Raw genomic sequence first — 26,439 nt, forward strand, 5'->3', positions numbered from 1 at the left:
ACGGGCCTCCGGGACGCTGCCGTGTCGGACGTCGTGACTGGCCGCCCTCCGGGCCGCATTGTGGGTTCTGGAGCGTGCGCCGCTCGCGTGTCCCGGTCGCCCCAGATGGCGTTCCAGTCCCCGGCCCTCCTGTCTGGCCCAGGCGTGCCCCTCTCCCAAGAGCACATAGAGTCATGTTTGTCACATTCTATCCAGCGATTCTGATGTTTGTAGCAAAAATGTCATAAGATCGTGCCTTTTATGTTTAGAACTGGACATTCCTGTGTTGCCATTTTCCGTGGGGGAAAAGCCCCTTCATTTGAAGAAGGGTCCATGATGCTATTCAGTTGGCTCTAACGCTCTTCTTTGAACCGTCTGATTCCACAGTGGCCCTCAGAGGCGGGGGCACTTGCACGGATGTCCCCGCGGGCAGTGCCGAGTGCTTGCTGTGCAGGGAGCCGCGGGAGCCCTGCAGGGGTGGCGACCCAGGCTTGGCATGGTCACGGAGGCTGGCAGGTCCCAGACGAGCTAGAGGAGGGGGGCATAGCCGTTCCAAGGGTGCAGGGCCCCCTGGTGCACGAGGCGGGTGCCAAGTCAGCAGGAGGGCCTGCCCCCTGCAGGGATTTTCCCAAGGGCAGCAGATGCACTGAGTTTTTCAAGGGAGTGTGACAGGGTTGGATTTGTTTTCTGAATGCGTCATCTGTCCTCCAAGCCAGTGACGTCACGTGAGGTTGAGTGACCATGGGGGCCAGTCAGCTGTGCTCATGGGAATGGAGGGATGTCAGGACTGGCCTTGGGCTATTGTGGGGTTACTGTGAGGGGAGCAGGCCGAGGAGGACTGTGAGGGCTTGGGGGTGCTGTTAACGAGGTACGTAGCGTTGGAGGAGTCCTGGTTTGGGCAGGAAAATTCAGTTTGGTTGGAGTCCAAGGTGCCTTGTCGATAAGCCCCAGAGAAAGGTCTGGGCTGTCCTGTGGGGGGAGCTAGGAGGCCTCTGGCTGTCATAGCCTACTCTGGGGGGAGGGGGGCAGGGAGCATGCTGGGGTGGGGGCAGGTGTGCTCCGAGCCAGGCGGGGGGCTGGTTGGGGATGCATAGGGGAGACTGGGATGCTCATAGAGCACCTGTAGCTTTTCTTTTCCCATTAGATTGTTGATGCTAAAAATGTTCCCAGAGTTGGGATTTTTTTTTTTTGTTTTTATTTTTATTTTTTATTTTTATTTTTATTTTTTTTAAAGATTTTATTTATTTATTCATAGAGACAGAGAGAGAGGCAGAGACACAGGCAGAGGGAGAAGCAGGCATCATACAGAGAGCCCGACGTGGGACTCGATCCAGGGTCTCCAGGATCACACCCTGGGCTGCAGGCGGCGCTAAACCGCTGCGCCACTGGGGCTGCCCTTTTTTTTGTTTTTAAAGTAAGCTTCGTGCCCAGTGCAGAGCCCACCGTGGGGCATGAACACATGACACTGAGATCAGGAGGACACTCAACCAGTTGAGCCACTTAGGAGCCCCCAGAGTTGGGAATATATATATTTATTTTTTTTTATTAAAGATTTTTATTTATTCATGAGAGACACACACAGAGAGACAGACAGACACAGGCAGAGGGAGAAGCAGGCTCCACGCAGGGAGCCCGACGCGGGACTCGATCCTGGGTCTCCAGGATCAGGCCCTGGGCTGAAGGTGGCGCTAAACCGCTGAGCCACCTGGGCTGCCCCAGAGGTGGGAATATTTAGACAGAAATGTTTTCTATGCCTCTTGATGTGTGTTGTCAAAAAGTTCATAAAAAGTTATACCAACTTATTCTGTCCTTGACAGCATTTGCTTGTTTCCCCATGACCTTGGTGACCTTGAGGATCCACATGATCACCAGCTTTTGCTGATTGACTAGGTATAAAGTGATGTTTCAGATTTACATCTTCAGGTTCATTAAGCTTTTATTGGCACCCACCACTTCCAGGCATTTTGTGTGCGTTTCCCTCCTGTGGGTGTCCCCTCCTTTGACTGAGGGTCAGGCAGCCTGGGGACCTCCCCCTACTGTCCAGCATCCACACCGCCGCCACTCTTTCTGGGGTTTTCCACTTTCCTCTAAGCCATTTAAACAGGCTGAATGTTTTTCGTAGTTATTTTGAGGTATAATTCACGTACGTAAAATTTACCATCTTAAGAGTATACGGATATCAAGAGCTCTTAGTACGGCCACTTTGTCGTGCAACCCTTGCAACTGTCTAGGCCCAGAACATCTTCACTGCCTGAGAAGGAACCCCGTGCCCATTAGCCGTCCTTCCCCACCCCCTCTCCTTCCAGCCCCTGGTGTCCCGGCCAGCGTTCTCTCCCTGTGGGCCTGCCTGTTCTGGACATTTCCTAGTCCTAGAACCACACAGTCTGTGCCTGGCTGCTTTCACTGAGCTTCGTGTATTGAGGTTATTGCCGTCGTCCCGTGTGTCAGTTTGTCATTCCTTTTTACGGCTCAGTGATACCCCTTGGATGGCTTGGCCACATTTTGTTTATGCATTCCCCTGTCTGCGAACACTTGGGTTGCTTCACCTTCTGGCAGCTGGGAGTCCTGCTGTGAGCACTGCTGGGCTCAGGTCTGTCCCAAGTGTCCTGACTGTCCCTTCCTTTTCTTTCTCCAGGACCGTGAACAAGACTGTAAGCTAGAGATTGCACAGCCAATGGGAAGACAGGAGGACGAGGCCGGTGCACAGCAGCAGGTGGCTGTGGAGCTTCGGCAGCCAGCGGGGATGCAGCAGGTGCAGCTGCAGACCCAGGTGACAGGGGCACTCGGGGGCGTGGCTGATCCCTATAATTGCACCGGTGGGTTTGGGGACCTGTCAGGGTTGCAGGTAGGACACAGTGGACGGATGTGCTGCAAACTTTGCTGTATGGGGGCCTTTGAAAGGGCAGGGGGAGGGATGTGCGAGAACACCTGGGGCAGTGAGTCTGGCCAGGTGCCACTCAGCACAGCCGGCATTCCTCTGTCCACTGCCGTTGCACTCGTTAACCACAGGCAGTGCCGTGTCCCCGAGGGGCCTCGACCAAGAGAAGCTCTGAGCAAGGCTGTGAGGCGCACCCGGTCCCCTGGTGGCTGCCACCTGTGGGAGCAGAGGGTGCTTGGGACATGCTCTTGTGGCGGGAGGGCTGCTGTGCGCCCTGCCCTTCCCTGTGGCCTCGCTGTCCTCAGTGGTCCCTGCTGACCTCTTTGGAGACACGTGTCCTATTCCCGTGTTTTTTGCTTACTGCTCTCCTTTATTCATTTTATTTTTATGCTTTTTTGGGTGTCCCTTAAGTGCTAAGTTCCAGGCATGTTTTTCTGTTGTTTTGATTGGGAATAAGGTATGCTTCCTGGAACCCAGGCCTTCCTCCACTTTCCCCCAAGTCAGGGGAGGGAGAAACAGATGCCCCGTGTCTTAGCTAGACACAGAAATGTCTCCCCTGTGCCCTCTGCCCACCGTCCAGAGCAGCGAAACGCCGTGCTCACTCTGCCACTGGTCTGGAGCACAGGGTTCCTGATGGTATCACTAGTTCAGCCACTGCTGGGCTCCGTCTGGCCATACGGTTTACCCTTGTGGGCAGTGACTGTCCAGAGCCACCTCTTGTTCGTATTCTGATTGTCATCCCGTGTTTCTTTTCTTTTCTTTTTTTTTTTTTTTAAAGATTTTATTTATTTATTCACGAGACAGAGACAGAGCGAGGTGAAGACACAGGCAGAGGGAAAGGCAGGCTCCATGCAGGGATCCTGACATGGGACTCGATCCCGGGTCTCCAGGGTCACGCCCTGAGCTGAAGGCGGCGCTAAACCACTGAGCCACCCAGGGATCCCCTCGTCCCGTGTTTCTGATGGGGATCTTGCAACATCGGGAATGGCTGCTCACCTGTCTCCAGCCAGGATGCTCCTGTGGGCTGGGGTCTGCCTGGAGGGAGTTTGGGGGCCATCCTGCACAGCCACTGGCTTTGTGTGGCCCGTGTCCTCGAGGAGGAACCTGTGGCCCCTGCCGTCTGCAGAGCCGTGGTTTAGGTGGAGGGAGAGCACACGTGGCTCAGAGGGGCTTCCGGATAGGATGGGGTGGGCAGTTCTAAGTGGGGGAGCTGCCAGGCTGTGCCGGGGCTGCCTCAGGCCCTGCAGGGAACTGAGCTGGTGCCGTCCCTTGAGCACGAGGCAGACACGGACACGCCAGGCGTTGTGCTGGTGTCCGTGAGCCGAGCACCCAGAAATGCCTCGCTCTCCCGCAGCCGGTGCCCTCCCTGGAGCTGGAGGCGCTACGCCTGAGTCTGAGCAACATGCACACGGCGCAGCTGGAGCTGACGCAAGCCAACCTCCAGAAGGAGAAGGAGACGGCGCTGACGGAGCTGCGGGCCATGCTCAATGGCCGGCACGCCCAGGAGCTGGCCCTGCTGCGCAGCAGGCAGCAGCAGGAGCTGGAGCTCGCCAGGGAGCAGCATGCGCGGGAGCAGGAGGAGATGCGGCTGCGGTGCAGCCAGGAAACCGGTACGGGCCTCACCAGGACCTGAGTGGGGCGCGGGCCCCTCCTGCTGCTCGGGGCGGGGGGGTGAGCCCGCCAGGGGCCGGTCCCAGGGAAGGGATTCACACAGAGTCCCTGCCGGGCGGGAGGGCAGTGCACATCCTGTTCCGCGGGCCTCTGCTGTCCCTTTGCCTTCTGTCCAGTTCTCCGCTGGGCCTGTGTTAGTTTTTAAAATGGTCTCGTGTCATCGGTGGTGATCTGCCTGTGTGCTGGAAGTTTCCGTGTCCGCCTGTTTGACGGGACTGTGTCTGGCTGAGCTTTGTCGACCGTCCCCGATGCTCCTGGACACGGACCCCCACGTCCCGCAGGCGCCTCACTCTGCTCCCTGTGGACGGCTTAGGCACCTTTTCCTAACTGAGCTCTTTATTGACATCTGAGAGATACTTTCACATTTTACTGGTGTTTTGGGTACGTTTTTTGTAGTCACTGCTTTGTGAACATCAGTTGTAAACACTAGCTTGATTGTGCTGTAGTTCACGTACATACGGTTCTCCACTTGAAGTGTGCGTTTCCGAGTCTACAGACATCCCCATGTCTAAAGTTAGGACGTTCATCCCCCAGGAAGAAACCCGTGCCCGTGAGCAGTCTCCCCGTTCCTCTGCCTATCTACCTATTTGTTGAGTTTTTCATTTGAAAAATGGAAGCAGCGTGTGCAGCCCCGGATGTGTTGCAAGTCTTCCCTCCTGCGGGTCCCCCCGCAGCTGTCCGAGGGAGCCAGTCTTCTCGGGTTCCGGGGGTTCCGTCCCACGTTTCTTCACGTAGATTTCAGCAAGTGTAAATAAGTAGTTTTATGTCCTGTTGTTTTTGCTCGTTTTTTAAAATACAAAACTTGCTTCCCCTTAGGCTCCTCTGTGCCGTTTCCTCTGGGAACAGGGCCACAGAGGGGCCCACGCCCACCCTCTGCTCCATGAGGCTCTCCTGTGGGTTGGGGCCCTGCGACCTCCCCTCACAGGTGGTGTCTGGCCCTTTGCGGGCTCTGGGCTTGCTCAGGCCACCCTCGCCTGTACGTGTGGCATTGGCTGGCGCTGCTCCCTCGCAGCCCTTTCCTGAGGTCCCCGCGCCTCTGACCGGCATCTCCAGGCGTGCGCACACCCCTCTGTCCATGCCACGGCTCGCATGCTGGTCCAGCCTTGTCCCTCCTCCGCGCCCCCAGCACCCGGCACCTCTCTTCTTGTGGTCCTTCCCTTGGGGTTTGGGGGCGGCTGGTCCTGGAACATCTGCCTGTCTGTGGTACGTCGCCTGGAGTCTGGCATGGGGGGAGCCTGGACGACAGGCCCGGGGTGTGCAGGGCTGAGCCAGCGTCAGGCTGCAGGCTGCCGGGAGGGCTCTGTCCTCGGTCTGGGCAGGAATGTAATCCTGTAATCCATAATTTAAATCACAGTGGGGTTCTTGTTTCCTCCTAGATGAGCCCCGAGCCCCGACCCCCTGTTGTCCTGGGAGAGTCCTGGGGCGCTGGTGCGTGCTCCGGGGAGCGGCCCCTGCACGCGGCCCTACCTCCCGAGGCTCCAGCTGGGAAACTCGGAGACTGAGATCTGATCTGCTCTCCTGTCTGTCTTGCAGCCAAGCTGAAAGAGAAGCTACAGTCAGAAATGGAGAGAAACGCCCGGGCTGTGGAGGTAGGGGTCGTTGTCGAGCCGCGGTCCCCTCCATCCCTCCAGCTTGCCCCCCCCCCCCCCCCCCCGCCGGGGCCCCCTTCACCTGATTCGGACAAAATCCAGAGCTTTCATCGAACATGCTGGTATATGGTGTGTTGCCTTTTGCTTTCGAGGTCAAGCGTTCTCTGTACAGCGTGAACTTGTCAGCACAGCTCGTTTGGGGCCTTGCGTGTGCTTGTTCTGTGACGCGAAGCACTTGCACCCTGAGTCTGGTTCCCAAGTGGCCCCCACGGCCTAGGCCTCCTGTGCTCCCACTGCAGGGGGCCACCCGGTGAATGAGTGACCCGTGTGGGGTGCGGGTCCCGGCACGGTGGGGGCACGGGGGAAGAGCGGTGGGGGCAATGCCCTGTGCGGCCGACACCGTGGCGGGCCCATGTGCTGTGCTGACCGTACCCGCTAGTCCTGGAGTCTCCTGGGGAGGGTTCTCGCTGAGGGTGTGACAAGCCTGGTCCTGGCGATGGGTCCCTTTGTCAAGGCTACATTTGTAGAAGGGCTGTTGGTGCCTGTGACAGCGGAGGACGGGGCTCGTGAGGTCGGGGGACGTTGGTGACAGTAGAGGGCATATGTGACGTTGGGCACGTGGGTGTTTATGTCCTTGCTGCCCTGATCAGGCCGTTGGTGTTGGACGGCTGTTAGGGGCTTTGCTCCTGCTCCTCACCCCTCTAAGCTGGACAGTGGAGACTCCTTTCTGTTTTGTTTTCTTTTTTAAAGATTTTATTTATTTGTGAGAGACCCAGGCACAGAGAGAGAGAGGCAGAGACCCAGGCAGAGGGAGAAGCAGGCTCCCTGCAGGGACCCGATGTGGGACTCGATCCTGGGACCTCGGGGTCCCGACCTGAGCTGAAGGCAGATGCTCACCCGCTGAGCCACCCAGGCGTCCTGGGGACCCCTTTCTTAGGGCATTTATGGCCACGCCGTCCCTCAGCAGAGGTCAGGTGATGGCACAGCAGCACCCTGGGTCTTTCGTGGGGGACGGTGTGTGAATTGTTGAGCATGACCTCTGTCCACACTTTGTTTCTGGGCAGGGGGCCCTTGCTCTCTGCTCCTGTGTGTGGGTGGTGGGCACCATGCAGGTTCGTGTAGTGACCGTCTGGTCTGGGCGCCATGGCTGCTCACCAGGGTTTCCAACACTGTTCAAAAAAATTTTTTTTTCACAGTTTAAATTTTTTACCAGGGATGGTTCACTGTTAGTCCATAGTCTTCTTCTTTCCATACTTGATTTAGAGCCTGAAGCGAGACTGGGAATCGGAGAGAGGTTTATGCCTGGAAAACCTACGCAGAGAGTTGTCTGCGAAGCATCGGTCAGAGTTGGAGAATTTACAAGACCAGTTTAAGAGAGAATTGTCAGAACAGAAAGCTGAATTGGAGAAGATCTTTCAAGCCAAAAATCAGGCTGAATGTGAGTTTCATGTTAAAATGAGCAGGTTTGAAGAGGGCCGTGAGTGTTGGTGCAGGACCCTGGAACCGAGGTCAGGGGCTGTGCGCGGCCTGCGCTGGGTGGGTGTCCTCCGTGTCAGTGCCAGGGGCCGTGTGTGTCGCCCAGGTGTTGGTGACGGGTGCGGGCCAGCGGGGCCCTCGGGCTCAGCCTCGGGGTCTTCCCTCTTTGAACACAGACGTCTCAAGCTCCCTAACTTCTCCCGAAACCTTTGATTCAGAGACATTTGTCCATGTTTTGTTATTAAGATGCTTCCAAAAATAACACGACTGTTTGCCTTTCATCCTGTCGCCCGTCACTTGGCGCCCCTGTGGCGGAGCGCCGGGTGCTGGGCACAGTGGGGCTGGGAGTGGCGTGCCCTGAGTGAGGTGTCTGCCGCCGTCCAGGTGCCCTGAGGACCCTGGAGGCTCAGCACGAAGAGGCCCTGAGGCAGTTGCGTGAAGACCTGCAGTCGGAGCGCTGCCAGTATGTGCAGGACTTGGAGCTGAGGCTCCGCGACCAGGAGGTGGAAAAGCAGCTGGAGGTGGGCGGGGACGTCTGGGCCCCAGCTCCGGGGGCAGAGGGGTGGGGGTGGGTAGAAGACCCGGTGGCGGTTCCCTGTTCTGGTACTGCTACAACTGAAGTCCTGAACGCGCGGACTCCCAGTACTTAGTAGAAGAGGAAGGATAGAGTCTGTGGAGTTGACCCAGTGGTTCCGCGCAGCCGCACAACATCTGTGTCCTTCAGCAGCGCCCCTGGGATCCAGGCTCCAGGCATTAGGAGTCTGAGGCCACGTTCTCAGCCGTAACCCGCGTTCTCAGCCACGTTCTCAGCTGAGAAGGCTCAGCCAGAAACACTTCCGCTACTTCTGTATTCAGAACGCTCTCCCGGCGCGAGCCCGCGTCCCACGGTGGGAGCTGTGGCCGGGTCTCAGGTAGCCGAGGGCTCCGTCCCTGGGACAGCAGCGCCCCAGGCCTGGGGCCGAGGGGTCAGACAGGAAGGGAACCAGAGGCGGGCTCCGTCTCTGCCCGCGCCCCATTGCAGAGGAGGCGATGTTGTGAGCGCCCAGGAGCAGCTTGTGCTTCTGTCCCGAGGCTTCCATCCACACCTGCACTGCCGCCTTTCCTCCTCGCGTCCCCTCATGTCCCCTGCTGGTGGGAAAGGAACACGGAAGGACACCTTCTGTCCTGGCCCTGCGTGAGGCTGGTGGGGCTGTCCGTGATGTGGAGGTTGACCTAGGGCTGCCGCAGGCCGGAGCTCCCAGGCCCCGTGTCCCCTCGGCCCTGCCCTCATACCTCCCCACTGAGGGCCTTGGGGCGACGTGTGGCCTGACCCGAGCCCCCCGTGGCGACGGTGGTTGGTGCTCGCAGCTCTGGGTGTAGGGCGGGCCGACACCCGAGAGGATGGGGGTTTAGGGCTACGGACAAGGTTTCTGTCCTTACTCAGTGAGGGGACAGCCGGGTAGAGTCAGGTAGAGGCGTCTTGCCAAGGGTCATAGTGTTTCTGTGCTGCTGCTGTGGCCGGTCCTCTCGTTTCACCTCGTGTGTCCCTGGAGCTGGGCTCCGAGCTCCCGCGGTGGTTCTCAGAGGCGTCTCACCCTGTCGCCTTCCCTTTCCAGTTAGAGAGCCTCCGAGCGTCGTACGCGGAGCTGAAGGCTCAGTCGCAGGAAGAGATCCGGCGCCTCTGGTCCCAGCTCGAGTCTCCGAGACCCGACAGACAGGACGCGAGTGGTAAGGAGTTGCCCATTGAAAAAGCTATGTTTTTAGTCGTCGAAACCCCGAAGTCAGACTTAACGTCGCAGCAGGCATAGAAAGCGATTTTGTAGACTTCTTTGAAGCGTGTTTTCAGGGTGGAGACCTGAGGGCCTTGGTTTCACCCTGGAGCGGGTAACGGCTAGCGTCGTGTTTTCTCATGTTCCTATGAGGCAGTTTACGGGGTGAGGTCCTTAAAGCTTACGGTGGAGCTGGCGTTCACCGAGAAGCCGTGTCAGCGGGCGTGTGGCGGGTGCAGGTGCCCCGAGCTCCCGGGGCCCCCAGGCCGACGCCCGAGTCTGCGGGGCCCAGCAGCTCGCCTGGCCCCTCCTGCAAGACCCTCTGCAAGTCGCCCTTGCCGGGCAGAGAGCAGGGTTAGGAGTAAGGGCTGGACACCCGGGCGGTGGCTGTGCGTGGCCGTGGGGGTGCAGCTCGCAGCTCCTGCGGGTGGACTAGCGGCGTGAGCGCCGGCACAGTGGGCTCCCGCGTGGGCTGTGGGGCAGCCCTGCCCTGGCCTCCAGGGTCCTTGCAGGGCTGTTTGCATGGAAACTTCTGGGTGGTGATCAGGTCATGGCTGTGGTGTTTGAAAGCTAGTTATGAGTTCGTGTTAACCCCCTGGCGGCGGCGGCATCCATCCCCTTGCTGCCCACAGTGACGGTGACAAGTTCTCTATGGGTCGGTGTGTGTTGTGCTGTCGTCATGATGAGACGTCACAGGCTAGTGGCTTGAAGCCACCCTGGTTCTTAGCTGGCAGATGTCAACATAGGTGGGAAGCCTGGGCTTCGTCTGGACCCAGCAGCAGGGGCAGGGTGTTGGCGGCCTCCGCGTGGCTCCTGAGGCTCAGGCCCGTGGGGCCGGGTCTTGTTCCTTGCTGGCCGTGGGTGGAGCCCTTAGGTGCTGGGCCACCCACCCACACCCCCAGTCTCCCTGACGCCCTCGGCCCTAGCCTGAGAGTGCTCTGCTTCCGGGGATGGGGGATCCGCTGAGGCCGCCGGCCACCGGCCTGTGGGAGCAAAGCGCAGGAGGGGCCCGCTGCACCTGCCCGGCCGGCCGGCGCTCTCTGGGGATGGCGCTCCTCAACGTTCGTCTGACGGCGACCCTGTAACCCCTCCAGCCCGCACGCCTCACGGGGAAGAGCTGGAGCAGCGAGAGCGAGAGTGCGGCGTCCAGCAGCAGCGCCGGGGCCGGAGGGCCGAGCAGGAGTCTGAGCTGGGGCAGAGCCCTGAGGGGGCTGCGGAGCGCGGGCGGGAGGACCCGGTGCTGTTGGAGCAGCGGCTGCAGGACGCGACCGAAGAGCCCTCTCTGGAGTCCGGGGGAATCGGGTACGGGAGTCCTTTTCATCTTAAATGTGTTTCCAGATGCGGGAACCTTGAGCTGACGAGACCTCGTCTTGTTAGTGACTTCACGCCAGGGACACAAGCCTCGTGCGAGAACCACAGCCTGTGTTTGGGCCCTGAGGCGAGAGAGCATGGGGGTGGGAGCGCGGGGAGGCGTGCGGGGCCGCGTGCGGCCTGGCCCTCTGCTCCCACACAAGGCTTCTCCACGGGGGAGGGGAGGCAGGGCCGGGTGCAGGGAGCAGGAGGGACGGAGCTCCGGAGGGGAAAGCGCGGGTGAGGAGGTGTTGAAACGTGTTTTCTCTCTTAGTCCGTCCAGCATGCGTGAAGGGGAGAGACGAGAGCAACGTGTTGGACCCAGCCTGCAGCCCGAGGTGAGCCTTCTTTCCAACCGAGGGGAGACGGGCGCACGGGTGCCCCAGGTGCGGGCGGTGAGCAGACGGTGCTGTGCAGCAAGTCCACACCCACACTCAGAGCTGCTTTTTCGCATGATGAGAACCTTCAAGATCTGCTCTCGTGGCAGCTTTCATACGTACGACACGGCGTTTCTAACCGCCATCAGCGCGCTGTCGTGACACCCTGGGGCTCCTCCGCTCTGCACCTGGAACTCCGCACCCTCTGACCCTCCCACCCGCCCTGTCCCCCTCTGTAGCTGCTAGTCTGTCGTCTGCATCTGTGAGCTCAGGTTCAAGATTCCACGTGCGAGGGCACGTGGTGTGTGTTTCCCTCTGACCGACTGACTTTGCTCCTCGTTCCACCCTCGAGGCCCATCCGCGTTGTCACAGATGACAAGATCTCGTCGTGCTTTACGGCCGAGTGACGTCCTCTGTGCACACGCATCCTGTCTGTCCAGCGTCAGTCCGTGGGCACTGGGGCTGCGGGCGCTTGAGATGTGGCCAGCGTGGCCTTCCTGTCGCCTGGGATTCCCTTGACTTGGTGGTGATGCCTGCAGGTGTCGGGAGCCGGGTCTCAGGGTGGTCACCTTGGGCAGGTGGACATGCTCTGCTCCAGGGTGTGCAGCTTCCGTGTGAGCGCCTGCTGCTCTCCGTCACCACGTGGCCGTGACAAATACCGCAGGGTGGGGGGTCAACGGCAGGAACTTGTCGTCTGGGGCTGGGGCTGGTCCCTCCTGAGGCCGGTCTCCGGGGCTTGTGCAGGGCGGCCCTTGTGCGGCCCCTGCACGTGTTCTCTGTGCAGACAGCCCTGGCGTCTGTCTCCAGAGGTAGTCCCCTTCTGAGGTGCTGGAGGTTCAGACGTCAACGTGGGGATATTGGGGACACGGTCTGTCCTGTTGAACAGGCGCCTTCTGATTTTCCACTGTTCGCGTCCTCTCTGCAGACACGCGATCATTTCCTCCCTTCCGCTTCCTCCATGGGTGCCCGCCAGGCGTGGTGTGGCTGCTGCAGTGCCCCGGGCAGGCTGCGGCCTGCTCCTGTTCAGTGCCCCGTCCTGCTCCCCATCCAGCACCCCGTCCTGCCCGCCGTCGCTGGGATTGCCCTGCCCTCCGTGCTGCGTGGGGAGCAGGGGTGTGTCTGCACAGGGCCCGTCTTTGCTGCACCTGTTCCCTCGGCGGCGACACGGGGGCGCGTAGGGGGGATCCCAAGAGCTCGTGTGTGTGTGTGGGGGCGGTGTAACGTCTGGAACGTGTCCTCCATCCTCACAACCCAGTGCCACGGAGCACTGCCTGTCCCGTCCGTCCCGTCCTCCCCCCGAGGGTGCTGCCTGTGTGTCCAGCAGCCCTGGCTCCCCGCCGGGCCCCCGGAGCTGTTGGACGGCTGTTGGCGTGCGTGCGCATCTCTGGCTCACGCTCGCATCTGGGACGCTCCCTTCGCTTCCAGGAGGCCCGTCACCACCCAGTTCAGGTCCTGCGCTCTCTCTTTGCAGCTCTCGTGACCTTCATGTTTCACCCAAGAGGCAAGCCACCGGTGTTCTTGAACTTACTAAGTTTTTCAGTTGTAGTTCAGTTATTTGCATCATCACCTAATTTCTAGGGGTTCAGCTTTCCTGCTTGTCCTGCCAGTGCCCGGGCAGCGTCCTCGCTTGCCCCCTGAGGCCCGTAGGTGGCGAAGGGTTTCTCGTGCTCCCTGTGTCCTGTGTTCCGTCCGCCCGTGTGGGTGTCTGTGTGGTGTGGGCGTCCCCTGTGGTGTGTGACCCGTGGCCGCGGGTCTCGGGGACCAGGGCTCCTCCTGGGGTCCTGCCTGGGGTGGCCAGCCTCCTGGCCCGTGGGTCCCAGGCGTTGCCACGGCACTGAGTTTTGTCTTCCGAGGTTGGTCAGCGTTGGTTCCCTGATGACCTCCTCCTGTTTCTCCTCGCAGGTAAATTTTCCGTCATCGTAGCCACTTTTCAGTAAGGCAGGAGAAGAGCGATGGAACGTGTGTTTAGACGTTGACAGGCCACCGTGCCCTCCTCAGGGCGCCTGGTGAACCGTCAGCGGGCTGTGCGGGCCCCACGTCCCCTCCTTACTGCTGGATGTTGCCCGTTTGCATGGTCCTCGTTGTGGGGCAGCCAGCGTCTGTGGTTAGTGTTCCTTTGGGCCTTTTTTTTTTTTTTTTTTTTTTTCAGATTTTATTTATTTATTCCTGAGACCCCCAGAGACAGGCAGAGATGGGCAGAGGGAGAAGCAGGCTCCATGGAGGGGGCTCATTGGGGACTCGATCCCGGGACCCCGGGGTCACGCCCTAAGCCCAAGGCAGACGCTCCACCACTGAGCCCCCCCGGGCGTCCCTTTTCCTTGGATTCTTAACGAGGTCGCGCCCCTTTTACTTGAAGTCGCCCAGGCCCCCTGTGGGCCCCCCCACGCTCTCGTGGCATCTGTAGTGCCGCGCGCTGCTCGCCTGTGGACTTGGTCATGCTCGCTGTCGCTGGTCCCCGGCCCGTGGCTAGTGCCACAGCGTTAGCATCCTCTTCTGATTTTTTTTGTATTATTTTACTTGGTTTTTAAAGATTCTTATTCATGTGAGAGAGGTGCAAGAGCTGGGGAGCGGCAGGCGTGAGGGGAGCAGGGACTCTGAGATGGGGCCTGAGCGGAGGCTTCACCCACGAGCCCCTGGGCATCCTCTGCTGATCCCTCGAAGCCGTTTCTTACTAGTTCTGCGCCTGGAACCGGTCCAGCGGGAGGCTCTGGGCTCCTTACCCCTTTCGCATGGCACGGCAGTGTTTGCAGCCCGACCCAGAAAAACAGCCCCCGTGCTTCGCTGTCCTGTGGGCCCAGATCTGTGTTGGGCCCGAGCCTTCCGTCGCTGTCGTGGCTCATTCCTGTAACGGGGTGGGACTTAAGTCTTGTTTTAGAAGAAAACCAGCTTATTGTGAGCGTGAAGATGAGGTTGCTAGGACTCTGATTCTTGGGGAAAATGGGTTCACTGGCTGCATGTTCAGGGCCTCAGCAGGTTTGGCACATGCCCTGAGCCCCTCTGTCGTCCCCCCCCCCCCCCCGCCGAGGGTGCTGGGCTGCGCGTGGTTGGCTGTGCCGCAGCAGTGACCACAGGCCCTTCCCTTGGGGCCCTTCTCATGGGGCAGGGCCGTGTCCCAAGCAGGCCAGGCTGGGTCTGGGTCGGAGGGGACATGCAGAGGGGAGACGTGGAGTGGGGGGTAAGCAGGCTGGAGCCCCTCGGGGGGCGGAGGCCCTGGCCCGGGAAGGTCTGCCTGCAGCGCAGCTCCCGAAGGCTCTGGGCAGGCTCCAGGAATGGCCTCCCTGGCCTCCTGCAGCTGGGGCTGTGGTGGCTCGGCGAGCGCAGCACGGGAGCGGGGAGGGCTCTCCGGCCAGGGCTGTGTGCCCGGCTCCGCAGGGCTGTTGTCTCCCTGAGTTACTGGGCCCCCCGAGGTGAGATGCGGGGACGGAGGTGGCCTGAGCGTGCATGGCCCAGGGAGGGCAACGTGGGAGGCCGTGATCAGGTGCTTGGGGGAGAGGCTGCCTGTGACGTGTCCTCTGTGTGATTTGCCGTGTGTTTGCCCACACAGTTGGCAGAGAACCACCGGTGCCACCTCACAGCGTGGACATCCTCCCTGGAAGCCCAGCAGCAGGCGGGCCTCGTGGAGACCCAGGAGTCGGAAGGGGAGCAACGCGAGGGCCTCTCAGAAGGGCCCGGCCAAGGTGTGTGCGGTCCCCTGCTGCCCTTGGCGGCGGCCGAGCGGCCTGCGGGGTTGACGCATGGGCTGGGGCTCCCGCGTGGGCGGACAGGCTGGCCCCGAACTCTGCAGCTCCTCCCTGGTGGGTCCTCGGGGTTAAGGGCTGGGCTTGCGGCGAGTCGGGAGAGGGCCTTGCCAGGTACAGCATGGGGGCGGGGGCTGGGCGTCGCAGGCCACGGGGGTGGAGAGAAGCTGCGGTCCTCCCAGTGGATGCAGCCCAGCCGCTGAGGAGAGCAGGTGTGAGGCCGGCCCTGGATGCAAATTCCAGGTGGGGCGGCGGGGTGTGGGGGTCAGGGCCCACGTCAGGGTGCTCGACAGCCCTGCCTGCTTTGGGCGGGGGCTCCCCTGGAGCTGATGATGAGGAGGAGGAGGAGCGTGCTCCTAGAGCCAGGCTCGCATGGTGCTGGCATCTGCCCCTCACTCTTCTCCTGCTGTGGGAGGTCTTGGCCGCGCACACTGGCTGCTGGGCGCTGACAGGTGCTGACGGGCCGGCACCGAGCGCCTGTCCTCTGCTTAGCTCGTGCTTGAGCCCAAGAAGGTGACAGGCCCCGACCTGAACCACACGCTCCCACAGTTGACCACCATCCCCTGGAGGGACGGGGTGGGTGGTGAGTGGGTCTGGTGGCTCCGGGCAGGACCGCTGCAAGGCTCGTCACCGGGGCTGGGGGCACGGGGTGCCGCGCTTTGACCTCCCACGCACTTCAGGCCGGGCTCACCCTGGGTGTGCCCCAGGAACAAGTGTCCGTCATCTGGGGCGTTGGAGGGCGAGCGTCCTAGTCTGCCGCGTGTGATGCCCTCGAGGTTTGTGCCTGACTGTCCTTCCTGCCTGCTCGCCCCCTCACAGAGCTCACGCAGGTGCCCGTTCCGTGTGCACAGGGCACGGCCTTGAAGGTGGACACGGAGGTGGTGGCCAGAGGGCTGGGTCTGGAAGCTGAGCACAGGCTTAAACTGCTGCTTCTTCAGACGGAGCTCAAGGAAGAAATGGACGTCTTAAAACTAGAAAACAGGAATTTACACGAGAAGTTGCAGCACGAAGTCTGCCTGAAAGAGGACTTGGAGAGGGTGAGTGTGGGCCTGGCCCCTTCTGTGGCCGCAGACTCAGAGGCCCACGCAGGTCCTGGTGCTCCGGCCACTCTGCTCCTGCGGCCGTGCTCGCGCCTCAGGACAGGGCTCCACCTCGGGCCGAGCGCGTCTGACTCCTTCTTGCTCCGGGGTTAGGGGACGGGCCGGGCGTCCTCAGGCGGCGGCAGGTAGGTGGCACCGTGCTGCGGGCCGGGGCCCGGTGAGCCCCTGGGCTGCCCTGCTGGCTGACGGCACGGCAATGGAGTGTGCGCATGGCGAGTCTGGTGGCGCGGGCGGAGGTTGGCGCAGCCTCGCCTGGATCCCCGGGAGGCCTCCGTATACGCAGCGCCGTGGGGCCCCGTGTGCTGCAGGGTGCCCTGGACGGAGTCGGAGCCGTCTGGACGAAGCTGCGTTCCCTCCGCCTGAGCTTGTGGCCCGATGCTCTCACCACGAGGGTCTTTCTGGATTTTCAGTCTCCATCAAGACTGAGTTTCATGTGAACTTCTCACCCGCCTGTCCAGGTGCTGCTGTTAGGTGTTGGCAGGGACTTGGAGCAGAGTGGAACCCAGGCTGGAGCCTGGCGGGCCTGCTGGAGGCAGCCGCCCTTGTTGGCGGTCTGTGGTTTCAGCAGGTGACCGTGTCAGGCACCATGGAGCAGAGGGCACACTTTCCTCCGCGACTTCTGGTGTTCGGGTGTGTGTAATAGCTCTCCTGCACCACCGTTTCATCTCCTTACATCAATTAGAGAGACGGCGTGTACAATCATGTATTTTTCCCTTTAGTTTTATTAATTTTTGAGTATTTTGAGGTTGTTCTCATCGTCACGGATGTTTATGATTGTTCCGTCTTCCTGAAAAATGCACCCTTGTATCTTTGATGATGTATCCTCCCCTTTTAAAAAGATTTTACATATTTATTCATGGGAGACACAGAGAGAGGGAGAGACCCAGGCAGAGGGAGAAGCAGGCTCCCTGCGGGGAGCCCGAAGGGGGACTCGATCCCGGGACCCCGGGGTCACGCCCTGGGCCGAAGGCAGATGCTCCACCGCTGAGCCACCCAGGTGCCCCCGAATTCTACAATTTCTATTTGGTCTTTTTTGTTGTTGCTGTTAAGAATTTTTTTTTATTTGCCATGATTTGCTATCCTTTTATTCGTTACAAGCATGTTTTTCTTATGCCCATAAGTGCAGTTATGATACTTGTTTTTAAAACCTTTGTCTGCTGGGGCACCCAGTGCTCAGTTGGTTGAGTGTTTGCCTTTGGCTCGAGTCATGATCCTGGGGTCCTGGGATTAAGCGGTGCATCGGGCCCCCTGCTTGGTAGGTTACCTGCTTCTCCCTCTCCCTCTGCACTCCCCCTGCTTGTGTGCACGTGCGTGCTCTCACGCTCTCTCTCTCAAATAGATAAATAAAATCTTTAAAAAAAAAATCATTTAAATCCTTTGCTGATTTCAAAATTTTGGCATCTTGAGGTTCTCCAATACAATCCTGTATTTCCTTTTTAGCATGGGTCATATTTCTTGGGTATTTGTATATCAGCTGATTTTGGACATTGTGACTGACACATTGTTGAGACTCTGGAATCTGTTACATACCACTGAAAAGTATTGATTTTTTTTGTTTGTTTTAGCAGACAGTTACCTTGGTTGGAGTCTGACTCCACATTACGTCTTCTCTGTGTGGGTGCTCCTAGGGTCTGCCCACACCTGTCTGCACCAGGGATCAGAGACTGGGGCTAGGTTAATGCACAGATCCTGTAGCTTCTGTGTCTGGTTCGGTCCCAGTGGGCCTTTACGTCTCACTTTCTACCTCCTCTGTTCACACAAAGGAGGTGCTGGGGTTTGTGTGCGCGGCGCAGACAGGTAGAGTGCCCAGTGCCGTTTGTTTCTTCTTAGTGTCCAACCCTTCTCCACAATCTGCCTGCTTTTAGATGCTCTCTCAGGCCTCTAAGTAGTTTCTTATGTTTTTCCCAGTGTTTATACCTCTTAGTGTCTGGGAGGTTTGGCCTGATTATAGCTTCTCAGCTATTTCCAGAAGCAGGATCCTAAACTTATTTTAATAACTTGATTATTTTAAGCAGTCATACCCAGTGTGGGGCTTGAACTCATGACCTGAGATCAGGAATCACATGCTCCACTGACTGAGCCAGCCACGTGCCTCTTTAATAGCTTAATTCTTAAATAAGGAGTTGAGGTCATCCTTCAATTCCATTTTTACTTTTGTTTTTTTCTTGTAGTTTATTGACTTACTTGCTTTCTATTTTTGAAAATCAGGATACTTGCCTACCTCTAACTTTGTGATTCACCTCCCTTTCCAGAAGATACTCTTAGAAGTTTAAATTTTAGTTATCAATCTTTTACTCAGATTCCATGTAAGATATTAGAATATGAATGAAGCAAAGCCTGAGACGGGGGCTCATTGAACCGTTTGCTGCTCTTGTTCTCGTGGACTCTGGTGTCCTTGCTGATGGTGGCTCTGCTCTGTCCGGGGTGGTTGGCCCTCCCCCCGACTGAAGCCCCGTGGTGTCTCTGACCCCCCGCATCGCTGGTCTCACGCAGGTGGCCTCTGACACTGTCTTTGTTTCCTCCACATACGCACGTACGTGTTGAGTTCACGTAGTTTTTAACCCTGTCTGCCAACCCCAGAGGTGAAGCACAGCTGGTTTGGGGGTCGTTACTACCAGTAAACTTCTCCTTTAATTTCTTCAGTCTTACGTGAAATTATGTTACGTGCAGGTAAAACACAGCTTGGTTGAAGATCACCGGGAGGAGCTGAAGAAAGCCAACGAGAGGTTACAGCTCGTGAAGCAAGAATTGAAAGACAAAGAAGCAGAATGGAAAGTGGCAAGTGAGGATCTAAAGAGAAAAGCTGAAGAGGAGCTCACGCTGATGCTCCATGACCTGAAAGAACAAGCTGAAGCTGAGAAACAGTCCGTAATAAACAAGTTTGAGCTCCGAGAAATCAAAATGAGGCAACTTCAGGATCAGCAGGCAGCCCAGATCCTGGACCTGGAGGGGTCTCTGGTGGAGCAGCAGGGCCGCCTGCGGCAGCTGGAGCATGGGCTAGAGGCGGAGGAGTGTCCACGGTGCGGCCACTGTGGCCGGGAGCCAGCTGGCCGTGTGGCTCCTGCGGACCAGGACTGGGAGCTCGCCACCCGCCGCCTGAGGGAGGACTGCGCCCTCCAGCTGATGCAGGCGCAGAGCAGGTGGGTGCTGTGCTCGCCGCAGCGGGTCAGGTATGGAGCTGTCTGCCAGTTTCCCACTTGAGGCCTGACCCCAAGGGGCCCAGCAGAGGGTGAGAGGCCGGCCCCCTGGGAAGACCGGCTGTGGGCTTGGAGGCGGGCGGGAGCGTCTGCAGGAAGAGGGGGCATGTACTGAGGCCTGGACACTGGTCTTCACCCTGGAACACAGCGGGTTAGAACCCACCCCCCACCCTGAGCTGTGCTGCGAGGAGTGCCCAGATCCTCCTGGTGGAGTCCGTGTTCCTTTGATGGACGCTACTGGGCACACATCTGCCACGTTATTTTGGTTCTTTGCATGTTTTAAAATTTCAGGAGCAAGAATTTGACTTTACTTACCAGAAGGACATGCAGTTCATCAGTATTAGTTCTTTGTATTTTTAAAACAGGTATTTAAAAAAATTTTTTTTTCTAAAATTTATATTTACTTCCTTTAAATTTCAAAGGAATTTAGAACGTGATTTGATCAGTCAGTGCTAACTCTTTGCAAACCCGAGCTGTAGCGAGTGGGGGTGTTTGGGAGTCTTGAGTCATTGGTCTCGCTGCTGGTGCTGCAGCTTGTCACCTGCGAGCTGCTCCCACCGTCGTGAGCGAGGTGCAGGAGCCCTGGATCCGGGGTCTGAGGCCTTGAGCTCTGATCTCGACCCACCGCCTCACGCCGGGTGGACCCAGGCCCGTGCTCCTCCTGTGTGGGGAGGGGACACAGGATGGTCAGGGAACACGGCCAGAGTTATCTGGTGGAGGCTTGGCACAGAGAAGCAAACCGGGTCGTCTTATTCTTCACGTGAACTGACCGAGAGGCACGTCACGAATGTGCAGCGTGTGCCCAGTTGAGATTCAGGCTTTTTCCGGGTCCTGGTGCTTTGATGAGAAGGGAGTCTGCCCCCTTGCCTGTGCTTTTGCAGGCAGCACTGCCTGTGGCTCGGGAATTCGTGTCCCTTCCTTCTCAGCCAGCTTTTCCGAGGTCTGGGTGGGCCTCAGGCGATAGTGCGGCCCCTTCCCTGTGTGGCCCTTCTCGCCGGGCTGCGCGTCACCTCTGCATTGCCATGACGTCTGTCGGAAACATGCCTGTGCTCTCCTGCTGTGTATCTGTGTCCTCCGCTTCGGGCTGTGAGTGGGGGATGCCTGGGCTCTGTCCCTCGAGCTCCTCTGGCTTCACGTGGCCCCTTCACTCTCCCCTTGTTCCTCCTCTCGGGCCATTTGTGGCAGAGGGAGCAAGACCAGCTGGAATACGGCAACGGTGTAGTGAGTGGCTACTGTAGTGGTGAGTCACTGTGAGCAAAGTGAGTGAGGTTGGTGCTTTCGTGACTGTGTTTTGCTGCCCGTGCTCACCTTGCGTGTCCTCTCAGGTTCTTAAAAGAACGTAAAGAACTCACAGAGAAATTCACCGCGGAACAGGATGCTCTCCTCCAGGAGGCCCAGGAGAAGCACGCCTGTGACATGCGGCTCCTGCAGGAGAGACACCAGCAGCACGTACTGTCCTTGACGGCGCAGCTGGAGGCCAGACGCCGGGCCGAGGTGGAGGAGCTGAAGGCCTCCGTGGAGAGCGAGCGGTGGGCTCTCGCAGAAGCACGTGTGGCTGAGTTGCAGACAGAGCACGCCGCTGCCATCAGTGCCCTGGAAGCCAGACACTCGGCACTTCTGGGGTCCCTGGAGTCGCGTCACCTGTCCGAGGTGCAGGCCATGCGGGAGGAGCACAGGCAGGCTCTCGAGCAGCTGAGAGTGGACCTGGAGAAGCAGCTGCAGGAGAAGGAGGCTTCTCACCCCACGCCTCTGACTCAGGCGCTGGAGAAGCATCCGCTGAGCCACGGCCAGGAGCTTCCGCCTGTGGAGGGGGGCCTGAGGACGCAGACGAGCTCGGGCCAGCTTGAGGGTGTGAAGGCCCCGGTGCCCCCTGAGGTTCAGGGAGCCCAGCAGGTGAGGCGCGCGTCAGGGCCTGCGTGTCTCTACCCCGTGTGTCCCATCTGCCGCTATCTGGCGGGTGGCTGCGTGGTGGGTGGATGGAGGCGCCTGCAGGCCACGTGCCGGGGAGATGGTCGGAGCGCTCCCAATCTGGTCTGCCATGGAGGCAGCCCCCCCGCCTCCGTCGTCTCCCTTCTGCACGTTGGTCCCACCCTGTGCACCCCAGGTGCTCCCTCTGACCCGGGGGCACAGCTCTGCAGACCCCCACCACAGCACACTCTGACCCTGTCTCCCGGCTCCCGTCCCGTGCATGCCACGTGCCAGGCTTGCTGTCGTCTGGGCTCCTCGTGTGCTCACGTCCCCAACAAGTGTTTCCCCGACTGCCCGGTGCAGAGCCCACCTCCCTCTAGGACTTCTAGCCCTGGGGCCTCCAGGGGCCCCACCAGCAGGGGTGGATGCCATGGGGCCCGCCTTGCTCAGCCCTGCGGACATCCCCAGCTACAGCTCTTTTGAGGTGCCAGGGGCCCTGCCGCAGCATGTTGGCGTGACCTCAGGTCAGCTGGGGCATACGGGAGTCCAGATCCGTCCACCTGCGGTACACCTGGGGGGCAAGGTCCTGAGCTTGCAGGCAGCAGCAAGGGCGCAGATGCGTTCTGAAGGCCTCTGATGGCTGACCGGTGGGGGCTTGGAGTGACTGGACTACCTGGGGGAAGGGTCAGCCGGGGCCCTCAGGGGGCAGCTGGGGGCAGCCACCCAGGAGGGAGGGCCGGGGCGTCTGGCAGGTGAGCGGGGTGACGTCTGGGTCTGCACCCGGTAGGCAGCGGTGGCGGAGGAGCCCTCCCTGCCCGAGGCGGAGGGCCCCGCAGGGACAGCTGTGCGCGGTGTCGCTGACACGGGTCCACACAGGACACTCCTGCCGGGGCAGGTGCTCCGGGGCTGACGCACGCTCTGGTTTCGTTTTCAGCTCTTTCAGCTGCGCTCGCGCGTGTGTGAGCCGCATGTCAGATCGCGCACTGCTGCTGCTCGGGGTCTGATGAAGCAGTTGGGATCTCTCGAATCCGCGCAGCTGCCGCGGCCAGGCCCTCGTGCGGGTCCGTGGGTCCCTGTGCATCTGGGCAGGATGGCCTGTGCCCCGAGGCCCTTCACACTCATGTGTTCGTATCTCCCCGTCCTTCTGGGGGTGAAAGGGTAGCGACAGGATGGGAACCTACACACACAGCGCTTTGCAAATACCCGGTATTTTTTGTGAAGTGTTACGTCCAAATTTATTGAGATACAGATTCTTGTGAGTAGTAGTTTTCTGTTTTTTTTTTTTTTTAATTTTTATTTTTAAAGATTTTATTTATTTGAGAAACAGAGAGAATGAGTGAGCGCACAAGTAGGCAGAGCAGCAGAGGGAGGGGGAGAAGCAGACCCCTCACTGAGTAGGGATCCCACCATGGGACTCGATCCGGGACCCTGAGGTCATGACCTGAGCCCAAGGCAGATGCGTCACCGACAGAGCCCTCTCCCCCGCGCCCCTCGATACCTTTTTTTTTTAAAGATTTTATTTATTTATTCATAAGAGACACACATACACAGAGAGAGAGAGAGAGAGGCAGAGACACAGGCAGAGGGAGAAGCAGGCCCCACGCAGGGAGCCCGATGCGGGACTCGATCCCGGGTCTCCAGGATCAGGCCCTGGGCTGAAGGTGGCGCTAAACCACTAAGCCGCCCGGGCGGCCCATGAGCCACCCAGGCTGCCCCCTTGATACTTTTTAAGCGAGCCTTGTTGTCTAGCTGGTTTCACAAAAACATTTGGACTTGTTGAATTTTCACTTTTATTGGAGAGGGTGTCCGCATAGACGGAGGGGCAACGGTTGAGCGACGCGCTGTGTGGCCGCCCGTGGCAGCAGGTGCTGTCCTCGTGCACCCGTGCCCCCTCACCTGCCCTTTCTGTTGCCGCAGGTCCCGGACATCACGCATTTTCGTCTGTGGACGCTTCAGTCTGTGTTTCTTCCCCCTCGAGGGAGCAGAACTGCAATCTGTTCTGACTTTAAAACTAAGTAGTAATTCCTTCGTACCCTCACGTGTGCAGCCTCCTCCTGTGGCCGTTCGGGTCCGGCTCCGGTCCGGCTCCAGCGCAGCTTGTGTGCCTCGGGCCGTTTTACTGCCTCCGTGATGCTGCTTAACACTTCCCCCTCCTGCCTGGAAGGCGTCGGTGTCTCCACGCAGGATGGGACTCCAGTGCCCGTCGTGGTCTGGAATCCTTGTGGGTGGACGCGTGCGCCCCCCGTGGCCCCCTCAGGCTTGGGCCTGCATGAAGCCTTGCCAGGGCCGTTGTCCCCAAAATAGCAGGGACGCGCTGTTCCTCCTCAGCAGGTTTGCTCCGGGCCACAAATATCTTTGCACCTGTTTGAAAAGCAGGGTCACTTGCCACAAGTTATTTCACAAAGGCTTGTGAGCTGATTGGCTTTCTTCCCCTGGGAGTTGGCTTGTTGGAAAAGTTCTCTGGAAACCGAAGCTTGGTTCCCTTCTCTTAGAGGTGTGCGTCCCGGACAGAGGTCGCCCGTGTCGATAACGCTAAGCAGAGTCGTGGAACGCAGGGGCTACCTGTAGTACGGCCGGGATCAGCTGCTCGAGGCAGTTTCATGTTTTCTTCAATTAAGACATGAATTATGATAATTATGAATTGTATGATAATTTTTGAAAATAGTAAGGCCATTTTGGGTATAGTTTAATTCATTTTCAGTTGGATTTATTTTTATTAGTATGTCGGTTTACTTAATCTTTTTTGGAGATTTTATTTATTTGGGGGAGAGAACAAGAGTGGGGTGGGGGCAGCAGCAGGCAGAGGGAGAGGGAGACGCAGACTCCCCGCTGAGCGGGGACTCCCAGCGCAGGGCTCGATCCCAGGATCCTGAGCTCATGACCTGAGCTGAAGGCAGCCGCTTCCCCGATGGAGCCCCCAGGCACCGACGACGTTGGTATCTTTTGTGTTAATACTACTGTTTTTTTTTTTAAGACGTATCTGTCATGTTTTTTTAGTGGCTAAAAACATACATATATACCTGACATTTTTCCTAGAATTCTGTAGATTTTTAGAAAAACCTTGAGAATTAAAAAAAAAAAAAATCGTTTCCTTCTATTGACTTTACTATTTATTTATTTTTTATAAATTTATTTTTTATTAGTGTTCAGTTTGCCAACATAGAGCATAACACCCAGTGCTCATCCCATCAAGTGCCCCCCTCAGTGCCCGTCACCCAGTCCCCCCCACCCCCCGCCCACCTCCCCTTCCACCACCCCTAGTTCGTTTGACTTTACCATTTAGAATATGGAAAATTAAATGGAGTTTTATTCGAGGCTAGAAGTAGAAGTGATTATCTGTGAGGAGGTCTCAAGGTCGGGGGTAGGGTTGCATGAGCCAAGGGAGACTGGATTTGTGCCTTCCCAGCCTGGGGAGGAGTGGCCTGGGAACGCATGCCAGAGGCACCGGCCGTCCTGCAGCCTTCCCTGGGTGCACACCCTCCAGCCGGCCTCACCTGACTCCTGAGCCCTTGGCCTTTGTGTCTGTCAGGTGCCCTTTCTCGCACGTTCCCACTCCAGGCCTGGGCCTGCGTTGGGTGCAGCAGGCGTGAGGTGTCCCCACTGCCCTCTTTCCACTGCACGTGGACAGTGAGAGCCGTTCCTCCCGCCCACAGTGCGCATAGGATGGGCACCTTGTGTATGCTACTCGCTTAGCCGAGCTTATGCTCCCTTACACGTGTGTGTCTGTGAACTGCCAGTAAAATCCTTCCTGATGCAAAGTGGTGGGTAACAGATAAGTGACAGGTTTCCATCCTCTTGAGCAAGTGCAGCTCTGTGTTGGGGCAGGTGAGGAAGGGGCTTGGCATCAGGCCTGCTCTTTCCAGCCAAGGTTCCATCTAGAACCCCCCCACCCCCACCCCGGGCCCTCCCTGCAGCGGTGACTCCAGGGCCGGGGAGAGGGGGCGAGAGCCTGCTGGTCACTGTGCTACCCCGTACAGGTGCCCAGAACTTGAGGGCGGGTGGTCCTGAGTGGTCCTCAGGGGCATGTGTGCTCCTACCCTGACCTCAGACAGAGACTTGCTCTCTGAAAGATTGTTGCCTGAAGAAAGTGATCCTCCCACATCTTAACCAGAACATTTAATGGGCACAGGGAACGCGCGGGGTTTGCCATCCCGACCCCTCCCCGAAGATGCTAGGAGGGAATCTCCTAATGCCTGTGCCGGCGTCCTGGGGGCTAAAGGGCTGTGATGCCGAGTCCCGCTGGATTGTTGTCCTGGCTGGTGGGTTGCTGGGTGGGGGTTGGGTCCCTCTCCCTCCCTGGGTGTTGGTGGTCTTTTTCCCAGTGTCCTCCACAGTGGTGCAGTATTTCCTGTGGTCTGTTTCTTCGGGAAACGGTGGCATGGCTCCCGTGCTTTGGCCCTGCTGGTGTGGGGTGCCTGTTGGCGTCTGGGTTTCCCCTATATTCATCCACTCTTTGTGGTTGACATTTGCGGAGTTAGCCTCCCTAGTCAAACCTGGTTACCCCCAGGGCTGCAGCTTCCTTTCTAGCTGTCAGTGGTCTGCATCACCCCCTCTTTCCCCTAGAAGGGGAATCATGGTGTAAATGTGATTAAAGTACTTCAGAAACCTTGCAATGTGTGATAGCTTGGAATTTGCAGGGGATGCTTCTTTTTAAAGGTTTTGGAGTTAAATTTGTTTCAAGAAAGAAAGTTAATTCAGAAATAGTCTCTATAACTTGAAAGTACAAATTTAGGGCTGTGCCATGCATGCCCCGTTTTCTGATGCTGGTGATTAAGGGGGCTCCAGGACCTGCGGAGTGGTTCTGTAAGCTGGAGCCTGACTCCTGTGTGTCATCACAGTGAAAATACTGGAGTATGAGGTAAGAGCTCAGCGTTGACTCTTTTCCTCCTCGCTCAAGGAGGGTGCCCCGGTCCCTGCAGAGGTTGAGGCCCAGCGTCCAGCCCTCCTGGCCGAGCTGCGACAGGAGACAGGGAAACAGCAGCTCCACTGTCAGGAGGAGCCTGAGGTGCTCGAGTGCCCGTCAGAACCGTTCCTGGAGCAGCAAATCCTACAGCCAAAGGTACTGGGATTAAGAGTGGTCTGTCTTATTGCTGTGTTTTGTCATCTGCAAAGTGAATGAGGAATTTTATTCTAAACTAATGGTGATATGCAAAGTTAAAATAGTTGGTGTTAGAGTTTTCTAGGCAACATTTCCATTCATTTCTTTTCTATTTAAATTGGGTGGTTAGCATACCTTTTCTGCTAAGAAGTTGTCATCAAATATTTTAAATCTGAGAAAGTTTGAGTCTTACTGCCTTGCTCTGATGACTCAGCAGCAGCTACATGAAGGTTTTTCTTGCTTTAAGTAGTCTGTTTTCATGGAAGAATGTGCAGGATGAGTGAACACTGCACACCCTCTCTTATGATTTTTTTTTTAAGATTTTATTTAT

At 58.2% G+C, this 26,439-nt stretch overlaps 1 protein-coding gene across 10 annotated transcripts in view; it reads left to right on the forward strand.

Moving 5' to 3' along the window:
* Positions 1-26,439, forward strand: part of PCNT (pericentrin) — a 100,915-nt gene that overhangs the window by 14,721 nt on the left and 59,755 nt on the right. For 9 of the 10 annotated variants that reach the window (XM_072807257.1, XM_072807258.1, XM_072807253.1 and 6 more), the window contains exons 3-15: positions 2,615-2,749; positions 4,212-4,467; positions 6,062-6,117; positions 7,381-7,555; positions 7,978-8,114; positions 9,189-9,300; positions 10,436-10,643; positions 10,966-11,029; positions 14,613-14,745; positions 15,625-15,842; positions 18,576-19,045; positions 20,428-20,995; positions 25,908-26,069. In XM_072807257.1, the coding sequence (XP_072663358.1) occupies positions 2,615-2,749; positions 4,212-4,467; positions 6,062-6,117; positions 7,381-7,555; positions 7,978-8,114; positions 9,189-9,300; positions 10,436-10,643; positions 10,966-11,029; positions 14,613-14,745; positions 15,625-15,842; positions 18,576-19,045; positions 20,428-20,995; positions 25,908-26,069 (2,694 nt within the window). Of the gene's footprint in view, positions 1-1,850; positions 1,870-2,614; positions 2,750-4,211; positions 4,468-6,061; positions 6,118-7,380; positions 7,556-7,977; positions 8,115-9,188; positions 9,301-10,435; positions 10,644-10,965; positions 11,030-14,612; positions 14,746-15,624; positions 15,843-18,575; positions 19,046-20,427; positions 20,996-25,907; positions 26,070-26,439 lie in introns of those variants that run through there. The other variant, XM_072807262.1, reaches the window with a different exon arrangement.

The sequence above is a fragment of the Canis lupus genome, chromosome 30, assembly GCF_048164855.1.
Source record: "Canis lupus baileyi chromosome 30, mCanLup2.hap1, whole genome shotgun sequence".
Taxonomy (NCBI): Eukaryota; Metazoa; Chordata; class Mammalia; order Carnivora; family Canidae; genus Canis; species Canis lupus.